This window comes from Battus philenor, unplaced genomic scaffold (genome assembly GCF_028537555.1).
Source record: "Battus philenor isolate CCGP_79_NKW_IND1 unplaced genomic scaffold, ilBatPhil1.0.hap1 SCAF_22, whole genome shotgun sequence".
Lineage (NCBI taxonomy): Eukaryota > Metazoa > Arthropoda > Insecta > Lepidoptera > Papilionidae > Battus > Battus philenor.
The window spans coordinates 11,811,238-11,837,870 of NW_027181685.1; the positions used below are offsets into that span (position 1 = coordinate 11,811,238).

General features: G+C 34.7%; 1 protein-coding gene across 2 annotated transcripts in view; it reads right to left on the reverse strand.

The window, feature by feature from the left end:
* LOC137923693 (calponin homology domain-containing protein DDB_G0272472-like) overlaps positions 1-26,633 on the reverse strand; it is a 196,361-nt gene that overhangs the window by 70,384 nt on the left and 99,344 nt on the right. For both annotated transcript variants that reach the window (XM_068766930.1, XM_068766931.1), the window contains exons 2-5: positions 16,196-16,257; positions 5,647-5,743; positions 4,937-5,081; positions 2,336-2,465 (exon numbers count right to left, since the gene is read on the reverse strand). In XM_068766930.1, the coding sequence (XP_068623031.1) occupies positions 2,336-2,465; positions 4,937-5,081; positions 5,647-5,734 (363 nt within the window). In that variant the 5' untranslated portion in view covers positions 5,735-5,743; positions 16,196-16,257. The remainder of the gene's footprint in view (positions 1-2,335; positions 2,466-4,936; positions 5,082-5,646; positions 5,744-16,195; positions 16,258-26,633) is intronic.

The window sequence follows — 26,633 nt, forward strand, 5'->3', positions numbered from 1 at the left end:
GTCCTGTAACCTCCAACCTGTGGTTAACGACAGCAGTACAATCATGTCCAAAAGTGAAACGCATTAAATTTTAATACAACAATACTACATACAAGACATTGCTGGTTAGGGCTTAGTTTACAAAAAGCATCATCAGGCAAATCTTAACATACGGTAGCGCAACATGACAATATCATCCAAGGGGCTGAAATGAGGATGCTTGGGATGATGTGCGGAGTGACGAGACTCAAGAAAGCTTACTACTTTGGTTTGGACACTTAAAGAGGGGACCCCTGGTGTACGTCGCAGCCAATCTCAACAAACTAGGTTCCAGACCCAGCGACCGAAAACTAGATGGATGGATGTGACCAAAAAAGGCATCCGGTTCTGCAATGTTTACGAAAATGGAACATCGGATAGGGCGAATTGGAAGCGGAAAACGAAGTAGGCAGTCCTCCACCATCAGATGGGAATAATACATGTCAAGAAGAGAGAGAGAGAGAGAAAGAGAGAGAGAGAGAGAGAGAATATATTATTGGTATATTTTACTATCAACTAGCTGACCCCGTCCGCTTCGCGTGATTTGCACTGATTTTTGTAGGTATTATATTTTTTTAATAATAATTAATGTAAAATTAAAAGTAACCTAAGTTACTCCTTATTACATCAGCTATCAGCCAGTATATGTCCCGTCAAAATCGATACAGATATTTCAGAGATTAGTCTGAACAAATAAGGACACAAGAATTTTTAAAAATGTACTTTTGATTTATGTATCGTACATATATTCAGATGCATTTAGTAAAAAGCGGTTGTTTTAATATTACAAACAGACGATCCAATTTTATTTATTTGTATATATTATGAAGGCTTTTAATATTTTTTTTGTTTTAGTCAGTTATATTTAGGTGTCTGTTTACGAATTGTGTATGCCTCTAATAGATATAGTACCCGGCGATAAATATTGCACATCGACTTTTGGAAAGAGACAATCGGCTAATTTCAGTTTTGCATAGCACTATCTCTGTCCCACACTACCTATGTGACGTTTTGCCAGTCGTATTTCGTGCGTATAAAAGCTGCTTTTTGCTTTACCTTTAAAACTTTTTAAAATATAAATAGTCATCCTTTATTTGCATTATTTTAAGATGGTTCTGAAAAGAAACTTAAAACGAATCGATCGGTAGTCTTGTTTAATTTCAGAACACTAAAATCATTTAAAAAAAGAATTGGGAAGCATTTGAATGTTTTTTAAATCGCTGATCTGCTATGAAATTCATAAACTCGTTAAATGTTAAATAGCATTATTAACATTTAAAAAAAAGATTGTCTTGAGTGTTTATGTGTATGTATATAACTTTGCGTCATTCTCTTTAGAAATCACTAAACTACCAGGTGAAAGTTGTTTTAATACAAAATAAACGAAATTGCAATATCGTTTTAAAATCATACTGAATTGCATATATAGAGAATTTCTAAAAATGACAGTGTGGTTTTGTGAATGACTTTCATATTCGGAAAGTCGATATTAATTACGTCATGCCAATCAATACAATGATTATTTTATTTTATGTAATAAGCTTTGTGCAAATGAGTCAAAAGATATGTTCAAATTTAACAAAATATCGATTTAAACGTCAATAGATGGCGCTGTAATTAATTATTACAAAATCGAGAAATTTCACATTTGTAAGAGTGAATAATTATTCAAGGAGAAATGCAATATACCAAAGTTTCCCGATATGGTTCACCCAAAGGTGGACGAGAAACTTGACGCGGGTCTTCGTTGGCAAAAAAAAAGTTCATAATATATAAGCGTGAGTTCTCGTGGATTTATCTGCTTTCAATTGTGAAAAACTAAAACATTGACTCGATTTCTCCTACCAATGTAGGCAGAAAATATTTTAAAAAGCTCTGCGATTGTTATTTCGTTCTTTACAAAAATATACTGTATTTTTAATATCTCACAACATGAAAATGTCTAGCATTTGTGTTAGTGCTCATATAAGTTTACTTATGATTAATTTAAATCCATGTTAGGTTATATGTTAGTATAATATATATATTGTTCTCTTTAGGCAAGTGTGAATAGGTTTCATTTATGTCAAACAAAAGACGCTCACTGCAAAGCAAAGGGCTCATCTAAAATCACCACAACTGTTCTTGTGCTACTTGCATCCATCGACTTGACGCAACCTTAATTATGTCAGGTCCACCTATAAGAGAAAACCACAGGTCTATCTACATATTTTAATAACCTATTGTCAGTACAAGTTTGAAAATAGAATTTGTTTTAAATTTTTGTTGATCCGAAGTAGTTCCTTGAGTTTGAAAAGCAATATAATAATAAACTCACCCTGTGCGATGCGGCAACTTGCGCTAGACCAATAGCCTGCGGCCGTTCATCTCCGGACTCGTCTCCGGACCTCTCTCCCGTGAACACGGAGTCGTGCGACACTGACAGCCCGCTACCATACGCGCCTTCCCTGATAAAGATAATTTCTACATCACTACGACTTAAAGACTACGTGAGATTTAATCTAACATCTAGTTAGCAATATACACAGCTTTCTGTTCAAAGGGTTTCATGATTTACGGCGTATTGTATATTACCTCTTCAGATTTATTTAAACATGTTCTGATTTAAGTAAGAGAAAAGTAGTTGTAGTTTATAGCAAAGATATTTCCAGTCCACACAAAAAAGACTGAAGCTCCGGTTTAGATTAAGTTAGAGTTAAGTTAAAAGGAAAGAAAGAACGCACGAAGGTGTACGATGGGTAATTAATCATATCAGGTTCTGATGACATAACAGATATGGCAGGAAAAGACTGGCTGACTAAAGCAACGACAGAGGGACACGGAAAAATCGAGCGGGCTTTCACTCAAACATAGTTTTGGTGGCATTTCCTTTACGACCCAAAATACCTTTCTACCTAAAGATAATAATCATTGATGCATTATGAAGGTATTTTATGAACTCATATAGCTTCGCCTAATCAGTGATATCCATGACGTTTCGTTACATGGCTATGGTAGAACTTTCTTGTACACGACCGAAAACACCTTCCAACCTAAAGATAATAATGGGGTATGAGGAAAAGAAAGAATGGTATCAAATAAAAGTACAAATGAATTTGAATGGAAAAGGAGAAAGGAAAGGAGAATTGTAGAAAGAAAGAAAATAAAGAAATGAAAGTTCATACCAGGAACGATAGAAGAGCGCGAAAATAAAAATATTACATGAAAAAATTATTAAATAAAAACAAAGTCCCTGTCCCAGAATAGATAGGGGTACGAGGGGTCCCCATAGGGGGGCCATGTCTGTAGACGGAGCTCTATCATCGCCTAATGCAGAGTAATGGAAAATAGCCATGTAAAGAAAACAAAAGGTAATAATCATGAATGCATTATGAAGATATTTTATGATCTCATATAGCTTCCTCTAACCAACTATTTTCATTATGTTTCGTTACATGGTTCTTTGGGTACTTTCTTGAATACGACCCAAAATACCTTCACACCTAAAGATAATTAGCATTAATGTATGAAGGTGTTAAAAGACGTCCGCATAAAAGATAGAGAATAAGAAAGGACTCTGAAACAAGTACTAGAATGTTTTTTACTGTATAGCATGATGATTGGAAATAGTTGAAAAAACTTTAAAACGGCTAATGTATTGTACTGCCAATTAATATATGGTACACACTACCCAAAGATGTAAGGATTCATAAATAATGAAAATACTTTTTTCAATATTATAGAAAAACATGAAAATGGATTAAGAAAATAATTATTGTTTACGATATGTCCCTGCAGACTTTGTACTATCAAAAGGTATTGTCTTGTTGCATTTTAATAAAAAAAAATATGTAAAAAATTTCAGAGTAATCACTTAATATATGGTAATTAGCAAGTAGGTAATGCTTAAACTAATTTCAATAATGCAGGATACAAAAAATTGCAACATTCTCCAACAATTCTCAACAACAACGACATTTACTTATAACGCAATTCTTTACATACCAGGACAGTATACGAACAAATCGAAAATAATAAAAATAGAACGTCAAGAGAGATAAACCGAGTCTTCAAGCACTTTTGTACACGAAAGTACTTGTCAGTGTTATACATTACTCACACAAAAACGACCTGTGTGATATTACAGTGTATGCAGTGTCACATCTACATATTAAGGAGCATACACACACACAATACGCCTGCACACAATGTAATCACGTACATTGGTGCGAGAAATATGATGAGTCAGCAACTTCGCTCGTGTCTAGACGACAGTACTCGACGATTTTATTGGAACGGATGAATGGAAAATGTTTATGCAGCGTAATATCACATTGTTCAATTATTTTGCATGGTTATTGTAATAACAAGTTTCTTTAGTCAAATTTCAGTTAAAAAATGTCGTACTTAAAAGAGGGTAGTTTTGGAAACGATCAATTGGATTAGGAAGGTATTTTGGATACACATCCATGGCGTCAATAACAAAGAGGAGGTTACGTAGCTTGCAGAACAGATATCCGCTGGTACTTTGAGGATTTGGATAGGAAACCATAGACTGACCAAGGTAGCGTAAGACTTCCACCCACAAGGTGGCCATACCCTTGTTAATGTCATCAGAAAGATTGGATCCTTTGATGGGGCAGGGTCCAGAAGTGGACGTCTCATTGCAGCAATTTTGATGATAATTGTGATAATGGTTTTGTTGGTACTTTATACAAGAATACTTGTTCTGGATGACCCAAAACAGAATTTTAAGACTTTCTCTTAATGCTTCGTCTGTCTTACTATTTCAATTATGTTTAATTATAAAGTTTCATAGTTCTTTCTAGAAATTTCTAAAGCTTCTTTTATGATTAGTAGCATGAGATATTTTGATTCTACGGTTTGAACGATTGGTTTTACAGAATACGGTAGTAAGTGTAATGGAAGAGTAACAGACTTCCTTCTGGCGTGGCGTTCAGCGTCTAGCAGCTCGCTGGTTGAGCTGCTTTTGGGGTCAGGCGAGCTCTCGGCGCGGGCACTGCTGCTCCGTCGACGGAACATGCGCCGGAGACCGCGGAGGAACCGCCCCGTCCGACCTTCGCCTGGAAACAAATAAACGTCATTATATACCAAAGTAGTGGCAGTGACCTGGGCACATAGCGGAATAGCTAGCACTTGGGGCCGTAAGCCTGTGAAATGGAAACCTCCCACAATCCCCCCCAGGGATATATTAGATGAAGGACGCTTTCAATTGGTTTTGTTGAAAATCAATGGGGAGACCTGGATCCAGCAGTAGACATTCTATGGCTAAAGTGATGAAAATAATGATTTATACTTGTGCTCGTGTATGTTGGAATAGACTCGCACGTATCGGCTACCCATTAGCATACGTAGCTCGGAGAATTTTCCGTCTGAAGTAGCAATGGGAGAGATAGATTGCACAAACGACGGCATTTGGGGCTGAAAGCTTCTCTAGTGGTGACCAACAGCTGATTGACTCGGCGTGAGACCCCTACTAGGTGGATCGACGACGTGGTCAAGGTCATGGGAAGTTGCTGGGTGTGAACAGAGCAAGATTGGTCATCGTGGCAATTTTAAGATGAGGCCTATGCTTTGTAGTGAGGGTATATTGGTTGAAATGGAGATGATGAGTATGTAGTATCGTACCATGGCCGGTGTCGTGCGGGGGCCGGTAGGGCGGCTCCAGCGAGCCCTCGCGGACGCAGGACATCAGCCCTGCGCCGCCGCCCGACATCCGCCCGCCCTGTAACACACCAACAAACAATTAGTTAAGATACTCACAAACATACATAAATTTAATTAATTCTAACTGCCGCTTCTAACCAACGGCTCCGCAAACATACATTGTACAGGTCAGAATTTTAGGAAAAATTATATAATTTATCCTAAAATTCTGTACTCGGCTAAAATATTATTCCTCTCAAAAGCCGAGCCATCACCCTGTGCTTCAAAAGATATCGTGATAAGTTAGTACATATGTGATTATCTTATATATATACTAGCTATCCCCGCTTGCTTCGCGTACATAGTGATTGCTCCTAGTGGAAGAAATTTCGTAAAATCCGTGCTTAACTACCCTCAACTCGGCGAAGAGAGTATTCCTCCTAAATTTCATGTCTACAAGATTTATGATTCAAAAACATCTTAATAAGTCAGTCATTTATTCCTATGTCCCCAAGATGAGGCAGAGGGCGTCCACAGTACGTCGCCGCCATCCCGAGCGATCTTGAGCCTCGCGATTTACTTCGCTCCACGTCATTCCAACTGCCCTCACTTATGTAGTGATCGTCCGCCGCCAGGTTTGTTTTGGACGGCCACGTCTTCGCTTTCCTTGAGGATTCAATTCTAGGGCTTGCTTCGGTATGTGATCAGGGTCCCTTCGGAGCGTGTGGCCTATCCAGTTCCACTTGCGGCGTTTGATCTGCTGGCTGATCGACATCTCACCGCAGTGTTTCAAGTTTCCAGAGATCTACGTTGGAGATTATCTTAAGCTAGTATATACAGAAAATACGTCAAAGACAGTTAGAAAAGGACCAATATTTAGCCACTCCCGCACATGCAGTGGTAGTCATGCAACAAAGTGCACCGCCCGCCTGCCCGCTGATAAATGCGTATGCGGCAAACAATGCGAATTACACAACTGCCACCGTTAAATCACTCAACACGTGTTTTACCCCTTCACGGGGCATCTTCAGGAGTTTTGTTGCACGTCTACCACTATTTGTGCAGATGAGGACAGACTTGTGCAGATATTGGTCCTTTTCTTACTTAGGATGGACTTCCGCAAAGTAACGCCTGATCCCATTAAATATCAAAGACAGTTGTTAACGAAACTTGCAGAATAATAAGTCAGTAGATAGGTGGAAATCTGTTCCTAGCCGGCATCACGAAATTAATGAACCCCATCTCGACCTCTAAATAAAATACGTTATAAGCTGACTTGTGCTCGGAAAAAGGAATATTTCTTCCAAATATCAAGTCTCTAAGCTTTATTGTTCCAGAGATATCGTGATGAGTCAGTCGACTATTTGGTTATAGGTATAAAAGTTTCAGAGTTAATGTCATCTCATATTTCATCAAAAAGCTGTAATGCTTTAGCAACTATTTAATTTCATCATAAATAAAGTGATCACTATGAAATATGTAACATTTATTTATTTTCTAACTTGGAATGCGATAGCCTAAAAACTTCTATTTTCATCCTTCCAGACGAAGCATTTAAACTATGTCTCGACTAATTTTAAGTGATAACGGGTCTTAAGATGGTACGTGCTTGCCCAGAAGAAACTCATTCACTTTTAACTTTTTTTTTTGATGGCTCCCGCTATTGGAGGCCTCTCGTACCCCTAATTAGTTGGGATCAGGGTCTTTGTTTACAAATAAGTTTTTCAGATTTTTCATCTTTATTCTTCACTCACTGTCATACTTCTCCATTTCTTTTATTCTTACTTTATTTCCATCACAATACCTTTCATTTTGTTCTTTCATTCCTTCTTGCTTTCATCGCCTTCCTTCCATCATCTTATTACTCTTAGGTGGCTAGGTACTTTTTTTTATTCTTTATTTTATTATTTACATATTCTATTATCACTTTTAACTTAAAGACTCCTAAGTTATAATTGTCTGGAAACAATGAAGCCGGTAGGTTGTTTCACTCCTTGGCTGTTCGAAACATAAAAGTATTGGCAAAACGCTTAATGCGGATTGAATCGATTTCAACCATGTACGGGTATCGTGAATCCGTACATCTTTTTGTCCGATAGAGAAGGAGGAGTTATTTGATGTGACTCCGACGCACTCTCCAAAAAGCAGTCTATAGAATACCGATAAACTGGCGACTTTTCGCTGATGCTTCAAACTTAATGACATTAAATGCGCTATACATTCACCACTTTAAAGCTTTTACACCGATAACCAAACACCCTGTATGTAAGAACGTAATATTTATTAAATATATCATAGCTAAATCGCCAATATTACTTGGCAATAAGCCAACAATACTGCATTATTTACGCTTATAAGCTAAGATATAAGAATGTAGAAAATGTCTGTTTTTATTTCCCACAATGTTTCATATTGCGGAAGGAAAAATACTAAGAAACATTTATATTAATGCTTCTGTGAATGATAGTATATATTTCTATCTAAAATAGATTTACTGTAAATATAGTAAAACATAATTTCAGCCGGAGTACATTTCTCTAACACAGATTCCTAATGAGACTGGTTGGAAGTGGTATTTATCCAGTCTCTTCTGACTATATTAAAAGTCATCTGTCAACCGATGAACGTCTTATGCCACACTCCACAGTTAGTGATCTCAACATCATCACCTTGAGGTCCCAACAGCCAAATGTTATGTCGCCTTCCCATTGGCCACTTCAACTTGTTATTTAACGGAATCAGGCGTTACCTTGCGGAAGTCCATACTAAGTAAGAAAAAGACCAATATTTAGCCACTTCCGCACATGCAGTGGTAGTCGTGCAACAAAGTGCACCGCCCGCTAGCCCGTTGACAAATGCGCATGCGGCAAACAATGCGTACTACACAACTGCCACCGTCAAATCACTCAACACGTGTTTCATCCCTCCACGAGGCATCTTCAGGAGTTATGTTACACCGATTAGTGCCAAACACAGAGTCACAGAAACTTTTTATTGCACGGCTACCACTGCATGTGCGGAAGTGGCTAAATATTGGTCCTTTTCTTATTCAACTTGTTAATTAGCAAGGATATATTAGTTATTTTCGTCTTCAGGATAAGGAGGTATCCCGGGTTCAAGCTCGTAGAGAAATTCCGAACATAGCATTCTATAATGGTCGTCGAGAGACTGCATTAGCCAGTGAAAAAGAAAAACAAAGAAGAACCGGAACATTATTAATAAATTACTGATGAACCTTTTTGCAATAAAAAAATATCGTTAAATAGTTGAGAATAAACCTGAACGACCTCTACAAGGCATAAGTCTCCCCCAAAAAAAGCTATAGGAGGATATACCATAATCGCCACCTTTGTCAAGTGTGGTATTATGACTCGTAGAGAACGCTACTGACAATTCTCTCGAAACTTATTTGTGAGCTGTGGCAATCCTATATAATTAATGCACAAAGTGTGAATTATATATGACTGTATCACGAGAATCGAATCCGCTACCTCACAATTGCCAGTCTACCATTTATCAGTACAGATTTTTTTGTTCTCTCACAGACAAACGCGAAGTTATCCATGTTAATTTTTAGATTTTATTTTATTTATTATTATATTTAATATTGGTATGCATAGATAAATATATTAATCTTTATATGTAAACGTTGAACTCGCTATTTATCCTTCTACTGTTTTTATACTATGGTTGTCTGTAAGATACTGCCTTGGGCGATAAGACCGCCAATTGTAATTTTTTTCTAAGCTATTTTGCAACTCTGCATTTCTTTATTGACGTGTATAATAAAGTGCTAAATAAATATCATTGCCGTTAAACATAGACATTGTTAATTAACGTAAATTGTTCCAATGACACACTCCCTAACCAGCGGTATATCACAGAGTTCCCCCACAAGGTCAGGGCCGGATCTATCCGCACTGAAGGTCAAGGACATAGACCCGATCGATACGGATGCTGCGGGCGAACGAGAGGGAACTAGAGGGAGAGGGACGGAGGACGGAGGATCGCATACACTGAATAGCGATTATATTAACTCGTGAGGCCAACGTATAATGATTATGATCATGAACTTACAGAGGGCCGAGTTTAATACGTATTTAAATCTAATATATAAAATTCTCGTGTCACGGTGTTCGAACTTGAACTCCTCTGAAACGGCTTGACCGATTTTTACCAAATTTAATATGCGTATTCAGTAGGTCTGAGAATCGGCTACTATCTATTTTTCATACCCCTAAGTGATAAGGGTTGTTCACCCTTAAAATTTTTTTTTTATTTTTTTAACGAAATTTTTTGTTTTTATTTTTTTTATGATACAGCATACAAGAATACATACAACCATAAATTTTCACCCCTCTACGATCAACCCTTATTTTTAAATTGAAAATTTAAAATATTTTTTTTGCAAAACAACGTTTGCGGGATCAGCTAGTAATAATATACATTCAATGACTAAATGCATTATTAATTAATTTGAAATGAATACAGATGATAGATGTTAGAACGTGTGCGGGACCACATGTGACCACGTGTGTAAAAGGAGAATTCCGACTTTATTTACCAAACCTCAAAATCTCTCTAGGAAGCCTGGGCTGCTACATACTATAATTTCACACCGGATTGAAAGGCCGTCGAGTGCTTAGATAGCTTCAGTAAAAAGGACTCGCGAGGACCTCGACATGGTCTGTCACAAGTAGATAACACCAGTATAGTATTCCGTCTCAAAGGCTGCCAAATGGGTCGAATCTCTACTTGGTCTGTAACTTTTAAATGTCTTACGATACTATCACTTCTGAAAGTAGAAGCTCTATTTCATAGAAACTGGAACTTCCAGAACCATTCTTCAATAGCATAGTAAACGCAGGTGTACTTTTTGTTGGCACTTAATATAATTAATAATGTAATATAGTAAATCATTTCCAAGTTTTATTATAACTTAAAATATAATAAAAATTCTTAATAAAAATATCATCATATATTATATATCTTATATTATAATAATTCTTAAAATACTCTGTGTTTGGCACTAATCGGGCGGTGCACTTTGTTGCACGACTACCACTGCATGTGCGGCGGAAGTGGTTAAATATTGGTCCTTTTCTTACTTAGGATGGACTTCCGCAAGGTAACGCCTGATTCCATTAAATATTTAAAATATTCTTCAGATTCTAAAAGAATTATTTTTCACATTTTTGTTATAATAAACTTATTAAAATTACTACGAGATAATTTAAAGATATATAAGTGTGGATTTTTTTTAACCTTTATAGGCGTAACATTTGACCACTGTCGTGCCTGATTTTAAGCCAATACGAGGTCTACGATTCTACATTATTGCGTAAAAGAAACCTATTCACTCTTATCTTGAAGACTCAAGACAAAGAAGTGAATAAATGTCGTGAATCCGTCCGTCTCGTTGCCTAATGGAAAAAAGTGAATACCATACACATTTGTCCAAAAATACATAGGATCTAATATATCGATAATTTTTTTTTTAATTAACAGGCATTCGTAATAATCAAACTGGATTAGTTTGAACCTACCCTTATAGCTTACTTCAAGTTCTACACGACAATTATGTCATGCTACAAGCATAAAAAAATATGGAAAAGGTTTCTGATTTCACTTATGTGGTTAAGGGATTTCCTTTACCCTACTTCCTGTATTACTCACGGTTTTCTATGAAATGTAATTTAATATTTTTTTCACTTAAATTTCCTGTTTTAAATACGTCTTACTACAAGAAGTGTTTTATGTTTAGCTGTTAATAAACTGTCATTAACAATCAGGGTGTTTAAAAACGAAGGTTATATAAAAAAGGTTAGTGTTGTTATTAATTTGATATATAAATAATGATGATCAGTAATTTTTGAATTAGAAATGTACATGTATTTTAGAAATCGTTTCCTCAAATCAATCAACCTGCATATAAGTTTTTTTTTTTATAAATGAAAAATATTCTTCAGACATTCATAACAATGAGCTAATTACAACAAACCTATTACAAAAAGGCACATCTAAGTTATGATTTCATTTATAACGTAAAAGGCTGCACCATTTATCTGAGTCACTAGTAATGACTTTTTATTTTACGCAATTAAAGGTGATTTTTGACACAATGGACCCAGTTACCGCGACGTTGACAAACGTATTTAAATTCGGCTTTATTGTCTTGACGAAATGCACTTTGATGCAAACGATTATGTAACTTTTGAAATGAGACGCTAACAAATTTCATTGTATAATCAACTAGCTGCAGATATTTCGACAGAGACCTTGGAAATATCATCATCTCGAAGTTCCATACAAGGACATAGGTCTTCCTGGAAGATACCACTATCACGTAGTTCCACAGATGAACATAGGTCAACAAACAACAACTAAGTCGGTTACCTTCATTCTCTCCTCTTTATCCTTGATTCGAATTCATAGCGATATCCTGAATATAATCCTCTCGGGAAAGATAGAGACTGTGAAGGACAGAAGTATATTGTAAAGGATGAAAGAAGAAAGTGAAAAACAAATATAAAATGAAAGAGACTTTACCAGAGTTGTAACATACCTGTCCCACGCATGGCAGAGTGGAACAAGAGGTCCCCAAAAGGAGATGCCATAAAAAAAAACAAATAAAAATTTAGTCCTCTATGGCCCGTGGAGTGACTGTCAGCTTTTCAATAAGACTCAAAGTGACTTTGGACTACAGTCTAAATTTTCGATCCGATTCAAATGACCCAATAGATCCTTTCATAAACAGTTACATGGGATGGAGTTTCATCCATAGTCAATACTAAAATGCAGACTGTTTTATATTCAACTCACATCAACAAATTTTAATCAACTCTTCAAATTTTTAGTAATAAAATTAGAATCAACACTCGACAGATGAAGCGAATGAAATGTGTGTACAGTTTAGCAAATATTATATCGTCCAAATTGGTCCATTTCTCACTTGACTAAGCGTTTAATATTACAACCTTAATCTTCAGGTTTCGCATCGGAAAGGTAATTACGTAAACGTCTATCGAATCAAATTGTAAACGAATATAGGGCCCGAATTTATATTATTCAGTTTGATAATTTTAATATAGGTTTATTTAGACAAATAACAATTACCATACTTGAGTATAAATTGATGTAAACTGAAATCAGAATTTAGTAATTTTTTTGTTAGAAACCAATGTGAATGGTAACTTTGCTCTTTTTTTTATAGATTGAGACAACATTTATATTTGGATTATAAATATGAGACAGAGCCAGAGAGCAATGAAAAGAGATATTCTCGGAGCTTAACTGATTGATTGAATTATAAATGAGGAGATCTGTAGAAGAACCAAAATCACTGTCATAACAAAGTTCAAACAAACAGACAAAAAATTAAAAAGATGTAAATTTTGGGATATGTACCGGGTAAATATATGTATATATATATATATATACATACATACATACATATTATTATATCTAACATATAAATTTCTCATGTGTCACGGTGTGCGTGATTGAACTCCTCCGAAACGAGTCGACCGATTTTCGTGAATCTCAGCGTGCATATCGGCCAGGGTGCCAGGGTGGAGAATCAGACAACATCTATTTTTCAACCCCCTTAATGATGAGGATGGTCCACCCCTATATTTTTTTATATTTTAGACAACTTTTTTTGTTTTTATTTTTTAAATGATCATAATATTTTTATTTTTTTTATGATATACAAAAATACATACAACACTAAATTTTCACCACTCTGCGATCAACCCTTATTATTTATTTGTTAATTAAAAACTTTTTTTTTTGCAAAACAACATTTGCGGGATCTGCTAGTATATATATATATAAGCATCGCCTTCGAAATATACGTTACCACTTATATATACTTTATATATTAATAATATTTTATTTACTTCGACATTTTTTATAATAGTATTAATTATCATAATAAATAAATAAAATATTAACTTTACAAGGTTCTTGGAACAGCATGACACCACCACCGAAGCCAGAAGAGTTTCTCCTGTAGCTCTTTGGTTTACAAATAAAAAATATGTAGAAAAAATTATAATATTATATTTATTTATTTTAGTTTTAATTCAGTATCTTACAAAACAGCCCATGGTTTGTTTGGTACTTAAAATAACTTTAACACCTGATGTTCAAAGACGCAGTGCTGTTTATTTGGGAATACCGTCTGTCTGGTAAGGAGGTCAAGGCGGTTTGATATATCAACAAATGATTATACAAGGAAATTTAGAATTTTATCCATGTGTTTTAAAGTCTAAATTGCAATTAATACATATGTTAGTTCTGATTAAGAAACGACCGTCTTCGTAAAAATATTTAAAGGTAAATGCATTGTTTTTAAACTCCTCAAAATTATTATCATCATCTATCAGCTGATAGACGATAATTGCAAGGTATAGGCCTCCCCTCAAAGATCACGGTAGGGCTATCTAAAACATTTGCTGTACATCTTTTTGTCAAAAGTTGGAACATCATTTGGCTTAGATCAAACCATTTAGAAGGATGTTATCTCAAACGTGTCGTCTTGATTAGTCGACGTCATACTGCATTGGTTCCTCGCGACTTTATTACCAAAGACTCGACTCATATCTTTTCGCAACCACCGTCTTAACTTGATTTGACTCCTGGTTCTGGCTATTCATCAAACTCAAACAATCAATGCGGTGACGTCTTTTTGACACGACCGAGGAGATAAAAACTGAATATTTAATGGAATCAGGCGTTATTTTACGGAAGTCTATCCTCAGTAAGAAAAGTACCAATATTTAGCCACTTCCGCATATACAGTCATCGCACCGCTAAATCACTTAAAACGTGTTTCACCCCTCCACGGGGTATCTTCAGGAGTTATGTTACACCGATTAGTGCCAAACACAGAGTCTCTGTCGGTGGTAGTTGTGTAATTCACATTGTTTGCCGCATGCGCATTTATCAGCGGGCTGGCGGGCGGTGCACTTTGTTGCACGACTGCATGGGCGGAAGTGGCTAAATATTGGTACTTTTCTTATATAAAAACTGAATCGGAGAAGGTCTTAAAGGCTGTTCCGGAAAAAGAATATTAAGGTTATTTTGAGGACTGATAAAGCGTTGGCAAAGTGCCTTTCATTGAACGGGAAATACTTAGAGGGGAACAAAATACATACAAATCTATGTATACAAATCTATACATTTTCCTCGTAATAATTTTCTTCTTAGAATCATTATTGGATTAAGTGATAAGAGGAGCTTTTATCTCGGTAAGTTATACCCGCAGAAGATCGTTAAAGCGACCTTAAGCTCAGGAAGCTTTCAGCCGCGCTGCGGTAAATGGACCATGCCGATTTCCTTCAGCGGGAAAACACCTGATCTCTTTAAATATTCAACAATGTTTCGGCGTAAACTTTTCTCATTACAGATAATAAATTTAACTTTATTTGTTGGTGGAATATATTAATAAATACACAGGATGATCATTAATGTAAAGCATTGTGTTATTTATTTTTATTTTTACTTTTTCGGGAAATATAAAAACTAGTTACATTTTAAAAGGACGCCATTTTATACACCAAGGGGTCATTACATGTTTCCGCTTTTTATTTAGATTGTGAGGACGTGCAAAAGGATCATAATATTATATAGAAGAAAGTTACTCAATAAACTCCATAGCACATACAGGATGTGCAATAAAGTCTTACAAGATAGGTTTTAAAGGGGAAATGACATCTATTTTTAATCAACATATATAAAGTTATCACTCTGACATACGTTACTTTATTTTATGGTCTTGAAATGCGACAGATAAATAAGCTGGCATTACAAAATCTGAAAGCACAGATAGTTAACAATAATTAATTGTAGTATGTAATGATTTGAATTTTAAACCCCCTTTTATTACAATATTATCATTACTATTTCTGAAACCTTTTGAATAGGTTGCATTGAAGCTTTTACATCTAAAACCAATCACCATTTATAAAACAGTTCGCCTAAAAAAATCACCACAGTTCTTAAGTTCCGTTCTATGGTATGAGGAAGACTTTAGACTAAGATTTTTGACCGATGTGTGTTACTGGTGATGACATATGGATCTGAGATGTGGTCACATACGGCAGGCTTTATAAGAAGACTCAAGATAACCCAGAGAGCAATGAAGAAGGCTTTGCTCGGAGTTTCGCTGAGAGAACGAATCGTAAATACGAAGATAAGCAGAAGAAGCAAGATCATCGACGGAGTTCGAAGAATTGCTTGTTTTAAGTGGCAGTAGGTGGAGAAAATCGTTTATACAACCGATGGCTGTTGGGGCAGAAAGGTTCTCTAGTAGCGACGACATAGTTAAGATCACGAGAGGTCGCTGGAAGCTGGCAGCGTGATGATCTTTTAAGCAGGCCTATACCATACAGTGGGCGTCCATCAGCTGCAAAGAAGAATGAAACAAGAACGAGCTCAAAACAAAGGTCTTTAAAATAATTATTAATAAGACCTATAGGTGTTCTTAACCTTGCCTGCGGATAGTTTTCACGATTAAATAACTCACCCGTATGTTTCAGGGGTGTGTTTTGAACCCGGCTGCCATGGCGACCGGCGACCCCGCGCGACCTGTGGACAAGGAAACCATTTGAATACAACACATGTATACATTTAATAGATGTTCCTATTCTTGGACGTGACGTAATTGATGGCATTTTCATCATCAATAATAGGATTTTTACTACCAGAAATATGCTCTTTTCGTAGATTTCCATCATCTTTTGCTGCACTAGTCGGTTTGTTGTCGCTACTCCAGAAACATAAGACCTCAGAAGCCTACAGTTCTGCACTATGTGATCTGTGGCGTGCCCACTGCTACAAATGTATTTTCGTCAGCACCATCACTTTATCATTTTAGCCGTAGTATATTCATAGCCTCTCCAACAACACCAGTATAATATGTAATAAAGAATTAAGAAAGCAAAATAAATGTGTATATAAAGATAAATTAAATGCAAAATGTACCTAGCCACCTTAGAGTAAGAAGATGATGGAAGAAAGGCGAGGAAAGAAAGAAGGTATAAAAGAGCAAAACGAAAGATATTGTGAAGGACAAAAGTAAAGAATGAATGATATTGTGACGTGCGAAAGAGAGTGATAAATAAAGAAAAGACTGAAAAAAAAGTTATTGAACAATAAAGTCCCTAATCCCAAAAAGTTAGGGGTACGAGAGACCCCCAATAGCGGGGGCCATAAAAAAAATAACACCAGTAGAAACTTCCTGTCTAGTCCTGTCCGTTTCTCTCTTTTAACTTCCTAAACATGATCATCTATTTACCATGTAGATGTCCCACGCTATGTTCACCAGTCCGCGTTCTCTAGATTTTTTCTTTTGGTAGTCAGTAATAGCTTTATCAGAAAAATTCCAAAAGTTGGCGCAGGAAAAAAGATAAAAATATATTTTTTTAAATAAAAGGTCGTGAAACTTATTCCTGGTTAAGTATAATGAAGATAAAGATGGCCAGCTTGACGTTATTAAGTCGTTACGAGCGAACCGCAAATGAAGAAAAAGTAACGAATAACTGGAATTGCTATTTCGTTACAAAAACAGATTTTATTCGACATCTATTTCGAATTTAGAATGAGATAGAAAGACGTTAGTTTTATATTGAAGTTAGAAGAAAACTTGGTAATGAAAATGTATTTGTTTAGTAGAGTCTAAAATCTTTCCTGATTATTACAAACTCGAAAAACCTTTTTTTTTAATCACAATACATTACATCTCCTATGAAGCTCAGTGTACAACCTTTTCGGATGAAAGGCCTCAGACCAGAGAATTTTTGAAATAATATGAAATTACATATGTGGCGAATAAAATAATTTGTGAGGAATATAATATAAATAAATAAATGACATTAGGAAGTATAAAAGATAAAAAAGCAAATATCAAATCTGTAAAATTTTTTTTTGTAAAAATAGTCCATGCGTATCCAAGACATGGGAAGGACGAGGAGTTCCCAAGAACGAGGACCTAATAAATAAATAAAAAAGAACTTTGAAATAATCAGAAGCGAATAAAAGCAATGAAGGAATTTTATCTTTAAGTGTAAAACACGAAGCAGAGTAGTATCAAAAATAAAATCGATTAAAAAATAAATAGATAAAAAGTTGACGATCAAAGAGTTCTGTTAAAAGTTCCAACGTTGAATAAAATAATTTTTACTTTTTTAATAGCAAGCGCATTTCAAATGCCCCTAATAAATAGGCTTTAGTAGCGACAGAATAGCCACAAAAAGTCGCCGTAAGCGAAAGGCCATATTAACTTGATTATTACAAATTAATTATTGATGTTGAATCTATAAAAATCAGTAAATATATAACAGGGGTGGCGAACCTTTTTCATAGTGCGCCATTTTTCGAAATTTGAAAATTTTTACGCACCGCAATTGAATATGCATTTAAAACACACAAAAGAATGTTTTTTTTTATTTACAAAGATCTTATATATTTAAATTACTTAAACAAAAGTACAAGATATGTGTATTGAAGTTAGATATATACACACACATTGACAGCACTTTTAATAATACATAAGATACCGGTTAGTTAAATATGATAGGTGTTTGGATTTTGTTAATTTTATGGTGGAAAATGATAATAGTTTTTCACACCAGTAATTTGTTTCGATTTTCCAGATGTACATAGGTTATATAAATCTAAATATTGATATAATTCGACAATCAATCGGAGTCAAAGATAATCGTTCAAAGCGACGCATGTAGCTAGCGAGCCGCAGTTTGGCCACCCCTGGTATATAATATAGCGATAATTACGCTCTTAGTAAAATGTAAGAAAATTCTGTGTTGTTTCGAAACGCGTTTTAATGTAGCGACTTCATGCTTTTATATTTAACATATAAGTTACTCTTCTGGCTGTCAAAAAGTTTTAAAAATAGCGAGAAAAATATATTACTTTTCTTGAAAATAAAATTATAACTGTAGGCCTGCGAATAAATTAGTACTGTGCGAAACCTCTAAGTATCTTTCAAGGGAGCCCAAAGTTGAAAAACCCTTCAGAAATCTTCCGAGAACAATCCTCTCACAAAACAACGGGACACAACAAGATTCGAATAAAAATTAGAAAGTATAATGGCGGACCGGAAACGTTATTTAAATTTGTTCTTCTCGTGTTCTAATTCGGATTTCAACGGCCGTGCATATTTAAACATCGAATTAGACGCGCTCTTCGGTCGGAAAATAAGAATATTCATGCTGCGAAAAACTTAATTAAATATTAAAAGGGCCGCCATTTTGACGCCAGTTTTCGTTCGAAAATTTTAAAATTCTGATTTAGATTGGAATAAAATTACATTTATTTTAATATCTAAAAATGTTTACTATGCAATATCGTATCTTAGACAAAGCGTTTAAAAATTTGTCTGAAAAACAATTTTATTTTAACAATAATGTTTTAAGGCAGTTTACAGTATGATAGGTTATAGATGTAAAAGTAAAAATACAGAAGAAACTATGTAATAAATTAAATTGATTATATTCAACTGATAGAACCAGAATTAGCGAAACCTCGGTTTCTGGTTTCGGTATTTTTGTTCTATAAACCATGGACTAGCTTAGGCTAACTTATTTAACTTAACGACGATTTTACTAATGACGATGTAACTTATGAATAATTTCTCTCGTTGATTTCACCGGTTTTATGTATCATTTATACATTTTACAAAAATTTCACTCATTCAGAAAGTGATCAGGCGACTTTAAGGATGCTTCCAACCGGTTGGAAATCTATGGAAGAGGCCTATGTCCAACACTGGACATCTTTCGGCTGAAATGATGACGATGGTATATTTTTTATTGTTGGTATAATCAGGCTCTTCTTTTATATTTGATCTACCGACAGTTATATATAATAAAAGTGCTACCGAAACAGTTGTACCGTGCCTATGGTATGGGCGCGGCAAGACAGGGAGAAGTATCGGCTGCTCTTATGGTGTTTTTATTCTCTTCTCCCACCTCATAGCGTATTTCTGGAGTACAGTGGTTTCGGTAGCATTAATATATAACTATCTTTATTTATGTTTTATTATATATTAACCCTTTGCACTCCGTTGTCGCCGTATTTGCGATAATAAAAAGCTAACAGTAAATCTGCTGTACATGGTTGTTTTGCTGCCTTGGCGCCCTTAACAATTAGGGAAGTAAAATATTCTGTGCTTATCTTATAGTGTTTATGATACGTTTATTATGCTTACATTGTAATAAGAGTAAAAAGTGCTCGATTTAAATTTATTTCGTTACATTCATAACGTTATAACCCTTCGTTTAGTGAAGATGGAAGGCAAAAATTTTGACGATAGTTGTGTAATAAGTGATGTAGCAGATGAATTCGATTCTGCGTTGCTTGCCGAGGATTAAAGTGAAATAGAAGATCATTTAGAACATTTAGATCCATTGCACCTTTATAACAATTTATTGTCGAACGTACCAGATGCATAAGGTTACCATATGTATACAGATAGGAATTACACTAGCATTGTCCTGGCGGAAGAATTATTACAAATGATATTTAACAGGTACAATAAAATTCAATCGCAAGGGCATACCTGGCCCAATAAAGAAACACAAATTCAGTGAAAATAAATTGATCGCTTACAAAAAGGGAAAAACAAAGTACGAGTGCTGGAGTTGCTGGTAGCCTCTATGCATTACTAGGCTGGAGTGCAAAGGGTTAAACTGTGTTAACTAAAAGTAGTAAGTACGGAATAATGTATTTGTTCAACTTGGCAAGATGGAAACTGTAAAATAAATTCATACCCTACTACGACGACCGTTAAGGCGGGAAGGTTTTCACGCGGCGACCACGAGCTGGTTAGGCCTCCCCTTCTAGGGTGGACTGACGATATGGTCAAGATAGTAAAGGCTGTATTAAGAAAGCAAAAACCAAAGAAAACTGTGATAAAAAAATAGAATATGTAAATGATAAAATAAAGAATAAAAAAAATGTACCTAGCCACCTGAGAGTAATAAGATGATGGAAGGAAGGCGATGAAAGCAAGAAGGAATGAAAGAACAAAATGAAATATATTGTGATGGAAATAAGGTAAGAATAAAAGAAAATTGAGAAGTATGACAGTGAGTGAAGAATGCAGATGAAAAATCTGAAAAACTTATTTGTAAACAAAGACCCTGATCCCAACTAATTAGGGGTACGAGAGGCCTCCAATAGCGGGGGCCATAAAAAAAGATAGTAAAGGCTTCGACTTTTTGTAGGCATGCAGTAGTTGTCGCGTTGTTAGGTTCTCCATTTACGCGGCATTTCTTCCTCCGTTCTCTCTCCATTGTTACAAATAACGGCTATGGGTAAAGGCCATTGGTGCCACTCTTGCAGTGTTATCACTTAACCCTTAAATGTATGACTTTTATTTATACTTTTAAAAATATATATTTTGCAGATAGGTACACTACAATGCAGAGGAAAATATATTTATGTATGTATAAATTTCTTATACTGATTTTTTTTTTTTTACAAAACCTTATGTTGCAGATATACAACACTATGCATTTACTGCGACTTATAACGTTTAAGTGGTATATTGAAGATTTTCATCATTATGCATTTAAGGGTTAAATATATTTATAAAATGTAATGTAATATTAAGTAAATATTTCGAAGTAAACAATTGAAAAAGCGACGGTGTATCAAATTTATAATTATTCGCAACGGTAGTTAAACAGCGTAACGTCTTTCGGTTTGATTTATTACGTCACCGGGGGAACTTCTGGCCCAGATCTTGGCATCACCGGTCACGTCTCGTTGGCTCTAGACAAAGACAACCTGTTATTAAGAAACTTATTCATTAAATAGATGATATTGCAATGACTTTACGATTTATCGTATATATGTATCTCTACAGAATTGTTTGCTAATTTTATTTAATATACTTTATTGTAAACGTTTCAAAACATATTGTTATAAAGCACGAGTTACAGAACCCTCTAAACAATAAACACGGAACCCTAGGATCAAGAAGTGCCGTAAAAACTCGTGACTTGAAGTTATTTATAGATTTTTGTGTACGGTTCTCGAAAATACTAACATAGTACTATCTCGAACTTACTAGAACCTTCTCCGTAGTATAAATAGGTTTACACACCCCTGTGTTGTTTTTCGAGTTAAAAGATTAAGATCTACGATCGGTGATACAAAATGACTATTTAGTAGGTTATTTGAACAGTGATTTCTTGAGCGATTTGGAAGCGAAATTTGGACTAGGCGAAAGTATACTTTACGTTATAGAAAGAAGACCGTATGATTTGTGAATTAAGGACTCCTTGTGAACCAGTGGTGTTTCATTTCGCGTCAGAACCCACAGTACTTAACAATATAAATAGTTCCATAACAATAAACAAAAATGTATAATGGGTCGTCTTATCACAAGATGGAAACAGTAGAAGTATAAATAATGGGTAGTTAACGTGTACAAAACATACATATATGGCATACAGTGGCGTAGCTATGGTATTTGGGGCCTGGGGCAGATTTTTGCCCATAAAATAGTAAAAAATCCGAAGCTCAATTTTGTTTTTTTCTTTAAAATATTCAAGGAATCAAAATATTTTTTTTTCTTATAGGAACATGATCCTCACCCTTTTTGTATATACCAAAAATCCCATCTTTGTGGTTTATACATTAATGGAGAGGATCATGTCCTTAAATGTTGAACACATATATATCTTCTTTTGTACATTTCATGAACACAGATGTGTTTTGTGATTTAGGGCCCTTTAAAAAAACACTTTATGTGTTTTGCGAATGAAAGGCTTAAACACTGTGTATATTATAATTTGTAACCGTTTACTTTTTTTTAATGTTCATATTATTTAACTACTTTTTTAGCACAAAAATAGTAGAATTCGATATTCTTTTTATGTTATTTACTTTAAATTATGGTTTTCATTTTTCTTTTAACATTTCATTATTCATCATTCAAAAAAAATTATTTTCAACTTTGGTGCCCCCCCTGCTTGTGGTGCCTGGTGCAACCGCACCGCTCGCCACCCCCTAGCTACGCCACTGCATATATACAAACATATATAAAACGCATATGTATATATATGCATTCAGTAAAAAGTTATTTTAATCTTACAAACAGACACTCCAATTTTATTTATTTGTATAGATTACATTTTCTTATAGATTAAATATTAGAGATTTATGTTTGTTATATCTGTACCTTGGGTTAATAAGCAGAGAAGGTTTTAAGTCTACAATTATACAAGGTAAAGACTGTTAAATAAACAAATGAATATCATCGTTGTATTATTGAAGATTACGTGAAATATGTATTTATAGCACAAAACAAAAAGAGAGGATAAAGAAACGTGGTAATGGTGCGGCATTATACGGTTACACATTGTACGATAGCGTGTCGCTGGTAGAGTGGCCACGCGTTTAGCTATATGAGGACAAAGCTGCAAAGATAATGCTGTGTTCACACGTTGGCAATTTTTCATTTTCCCGTCTTAGGTACATATGGGCATTTTTGGCTTAATAATTTTCATATCCTATATCCTGATATCTTTTACACATTCTTCTTTTCATTCCTTTACCTTTCATACATCGCTCTATTCCTTCATCATTCCTTCCGGACTACATCTTTACAATTTATTGTGTTTTCTATATTTATTTATTATTTTACAATTCTCTGATTTATTATTTTTCTATACAAAGTCTTGTGAGTAAATAAATCTACATAAACCGTCTCTTTGAATATAGAATGGATTATTGAGTGTATGTAAGCGTAAGGACGCGGAATAAGAAATGTTTATATGGAGTAGATACGATAAGAATATATTACTTGTTTACAATAGTGGTTGCTAATGTTTTAAAAAAAAATGTCATAATAATAATTAAGTTAACTTTAACTTAGTTTTAAATAGTTTATTTATTTAAGTCAGTAAATAGTTTAAGAGACTTAGACTATTGACATGCAAAAACGTGGCCACAAAAATCAAATTAAAAAACAAAGGCAGAAACACTTATGTGTGTGGTAGATCCAAATAATAATAAAAAAATACTGGCTGCTTTACAGTGAGATACGGGTGTACACGATTGACAAGACGCATATGAGATTTTTGAGAGACATAGATAATACTCGTCGTAGCCGAAATTAGCCGATTGTCTCTTTCCAAAGGCCGATGTGCAATATTAATCGCCGGGTACTGTACTCCAGGAAGTGACTATAGTGTAGTATAGCATGCGTAGTGAGGCTGGAGGAACATCAGTCCCACTGATGACAGATCTGAAGGAACTGGAGTGAAGGCCATGAGTCAGTAAGCGCAGAGTAAAACGTACTTTCACAGGAAGAAGGCAGACGATCTGGTCAAGATCGACAGAATACGCTGGATGCAGGCCGCTTCCAACCGACTTACTTAAAATATATAGGGAGACCTATGAACAGTCCTAAAGGTCCAACTGAAATAATAATCACCATGTATTGTATTGTATCTGTAGAAGTTTATGCTGTTAGCCTTGCGGCTTTTACAGCTTCATCTGTTTGAGTTCACGGAACGGAGGGGTCCGTGAACTTAAAAATTTAACAAAGTTTGAGTGTCGGAACTCGTATCAGTGCTTGGTGGGGAGACGTTGAAGACGGAGACGACGAAGACGAAGCGCAGGAACATCCCAGTCGGTCCTCGAAGACACAAATCAGTCGCGACCTTGCTGGCCGGCAGAACTCACGGTTAGTGCGCGTGTCTGATCGGTGTTGCTGAAGTGTACTGCATAATAATCACCATGTTCGAATATTTTTTTTACTGTTTACTTATATTTAGTCTTGTCTTAAACTATTGATATGGTCTCCCTATTCGCAAGCTTTACGCTCGCTGGAGCGTTTTTTGCACGAAGCCATTGAACCGTCATTACCGTCGTTTAACCGTTTACGTGAATTCAACTTTATTGTTTCAACCTGAAGGTGCATTTCGATTTGTTTTTATAAATAGTTTTTAAACTACCTACATTGCTTCATCGTCTAAGTTCAAGGTTTGACTATACATTTATGCAGACAGTTTTTACTTCGATAGCTACTGCTTTGTGGTGGTGTTTGATTCGTATTAATTAATAGTTTTTTTATATTTTTAATGGATAAATAGAAAAATAAACAAATATAAGGGAGTTTAATGCTACAAAGTATATTTGTCGTGGCGAAGAGCCGCCATAAATCTCTGCCATTTGAATGTATTTTTAATGGTCTCTCACTGCTGCCCAAATGGCATTTTGTAGTATTCTGCAGGTATGAGATGGCAGGGCACAAGAGTGAACCAAGACTAAGACATTGAGGCGAATGCCACATACCCAAGTAGATATTATTTAATATTTAGAGCAACAACTTTCAGTTAAGTTAGGAACCAGGTGTGACTGCCGGAAAGAAAAAGAAAAACAGATAACACTGTTAAACAAAAACAAGAAATAAATACTAATTGCACACAGTAAGAGGTTTATATTATTTCATCAAGAGTGAAGTACACAACGTCTTTTTAAAATATCGAATCCTTGCAGACTTTTTACTGCCAGAAGGTTTTAGTCAGTCATATTCCTAGTTTCATATTGTTTATTTAAACAGAGGGATTAGAAATAGATATAAAAGCTTTAAATGGTAAATGTATAGTTCAATGTATGATACACCCTATTCAGAAAATTAACGGTTTTAGAAATAATAAATAACTTAATGATGATATAAAAAGTATTTACGAAATTCGCATTAATACATATTAAAATCAATTATTATTTTATATCTTTTCCTGCAAACTTTGTAATATTAAAAACTATAAACCTCCGTATTCGAATAGTTTTACAGGTCCTTCATACCGAGTGATAATAACTAGACGTAAAAGGTTTAACCCTTAATAGCCTAGAGTTTCAATTTTGATACCACACATCTTTTAAACCGAATGTTCACATTACTATTAGTTTTTTTTTATAGGTTGGCTGTACGAATTTTACTGTTGTATAATATTCTTTCCAACGAAATTAAAAAAAAATCTATTTTTCTCTTCATCTAGACCCTCAAGCAAACACAGTAATATTAAAAAAAATCACTATCGTAAATCAGGCTATTAAATAAAAAGGTAAGGTTAAATGGTAGATGTATACCTCATTTATTATCTATTAATATATGGTACACCCTACCCTATATATAAAATGAAAGGGTTTAGAAATAATAAATACCGTAATGATAATATGATATGAAAAATCAATGTTAAATTCACAGGTCACTTTATACAGAGTGATTTCAAATATTTGTAAAAGTTTTAAAACTTTTTGATTCATTTATACATTCCATCCTTTTAACGCTTATTTAAATATATCCGAACATCCTGTACATAGTAATAAATCATGTAAGATGTATTTAAAACTGTAATTATTATTAATGAATAATAATAAACAATAATAATGCATTATTATAAATTTTAAGAAGGTCAAAATAGTTTCGATGTTAATTTCGTTACATCCAACAATGCGTGCGTTACGACAGTTGAGAGTAACTGTACGAACATTATTATTTTTCGTAATTTTCTTGACCTCCCTCTGTGTGAATAAGAGCAGTGTCGACACATAGTATCATAACATATTTAATAAAAATTATAACTGAGAAGCAATAATGTAGGGTGTTTTACAATTTTTAATGCATATTTTTTTTATTTTTATTGTACACGCTAAAAAACATATACACCAATACCTCCCTCACTTTGCGTCGTGGTTACGTTCCAAAAAAACACGACGCAAATTGAAACGCCGCAAAGTGAATTAAGATTTTCTATAGCTAACCATGTAAAGATCGAAGATAGGTTCCAGGGTCACGAAAATACTACCATATAACAAGAAAATTGAACAAAGTAAACATTAAAAAAAAAACAAAAATATTATAACTCTGCCAATAAATAAATTGGAATACTATTTACCTTTTTTGAAACGAGAAACAACACGTA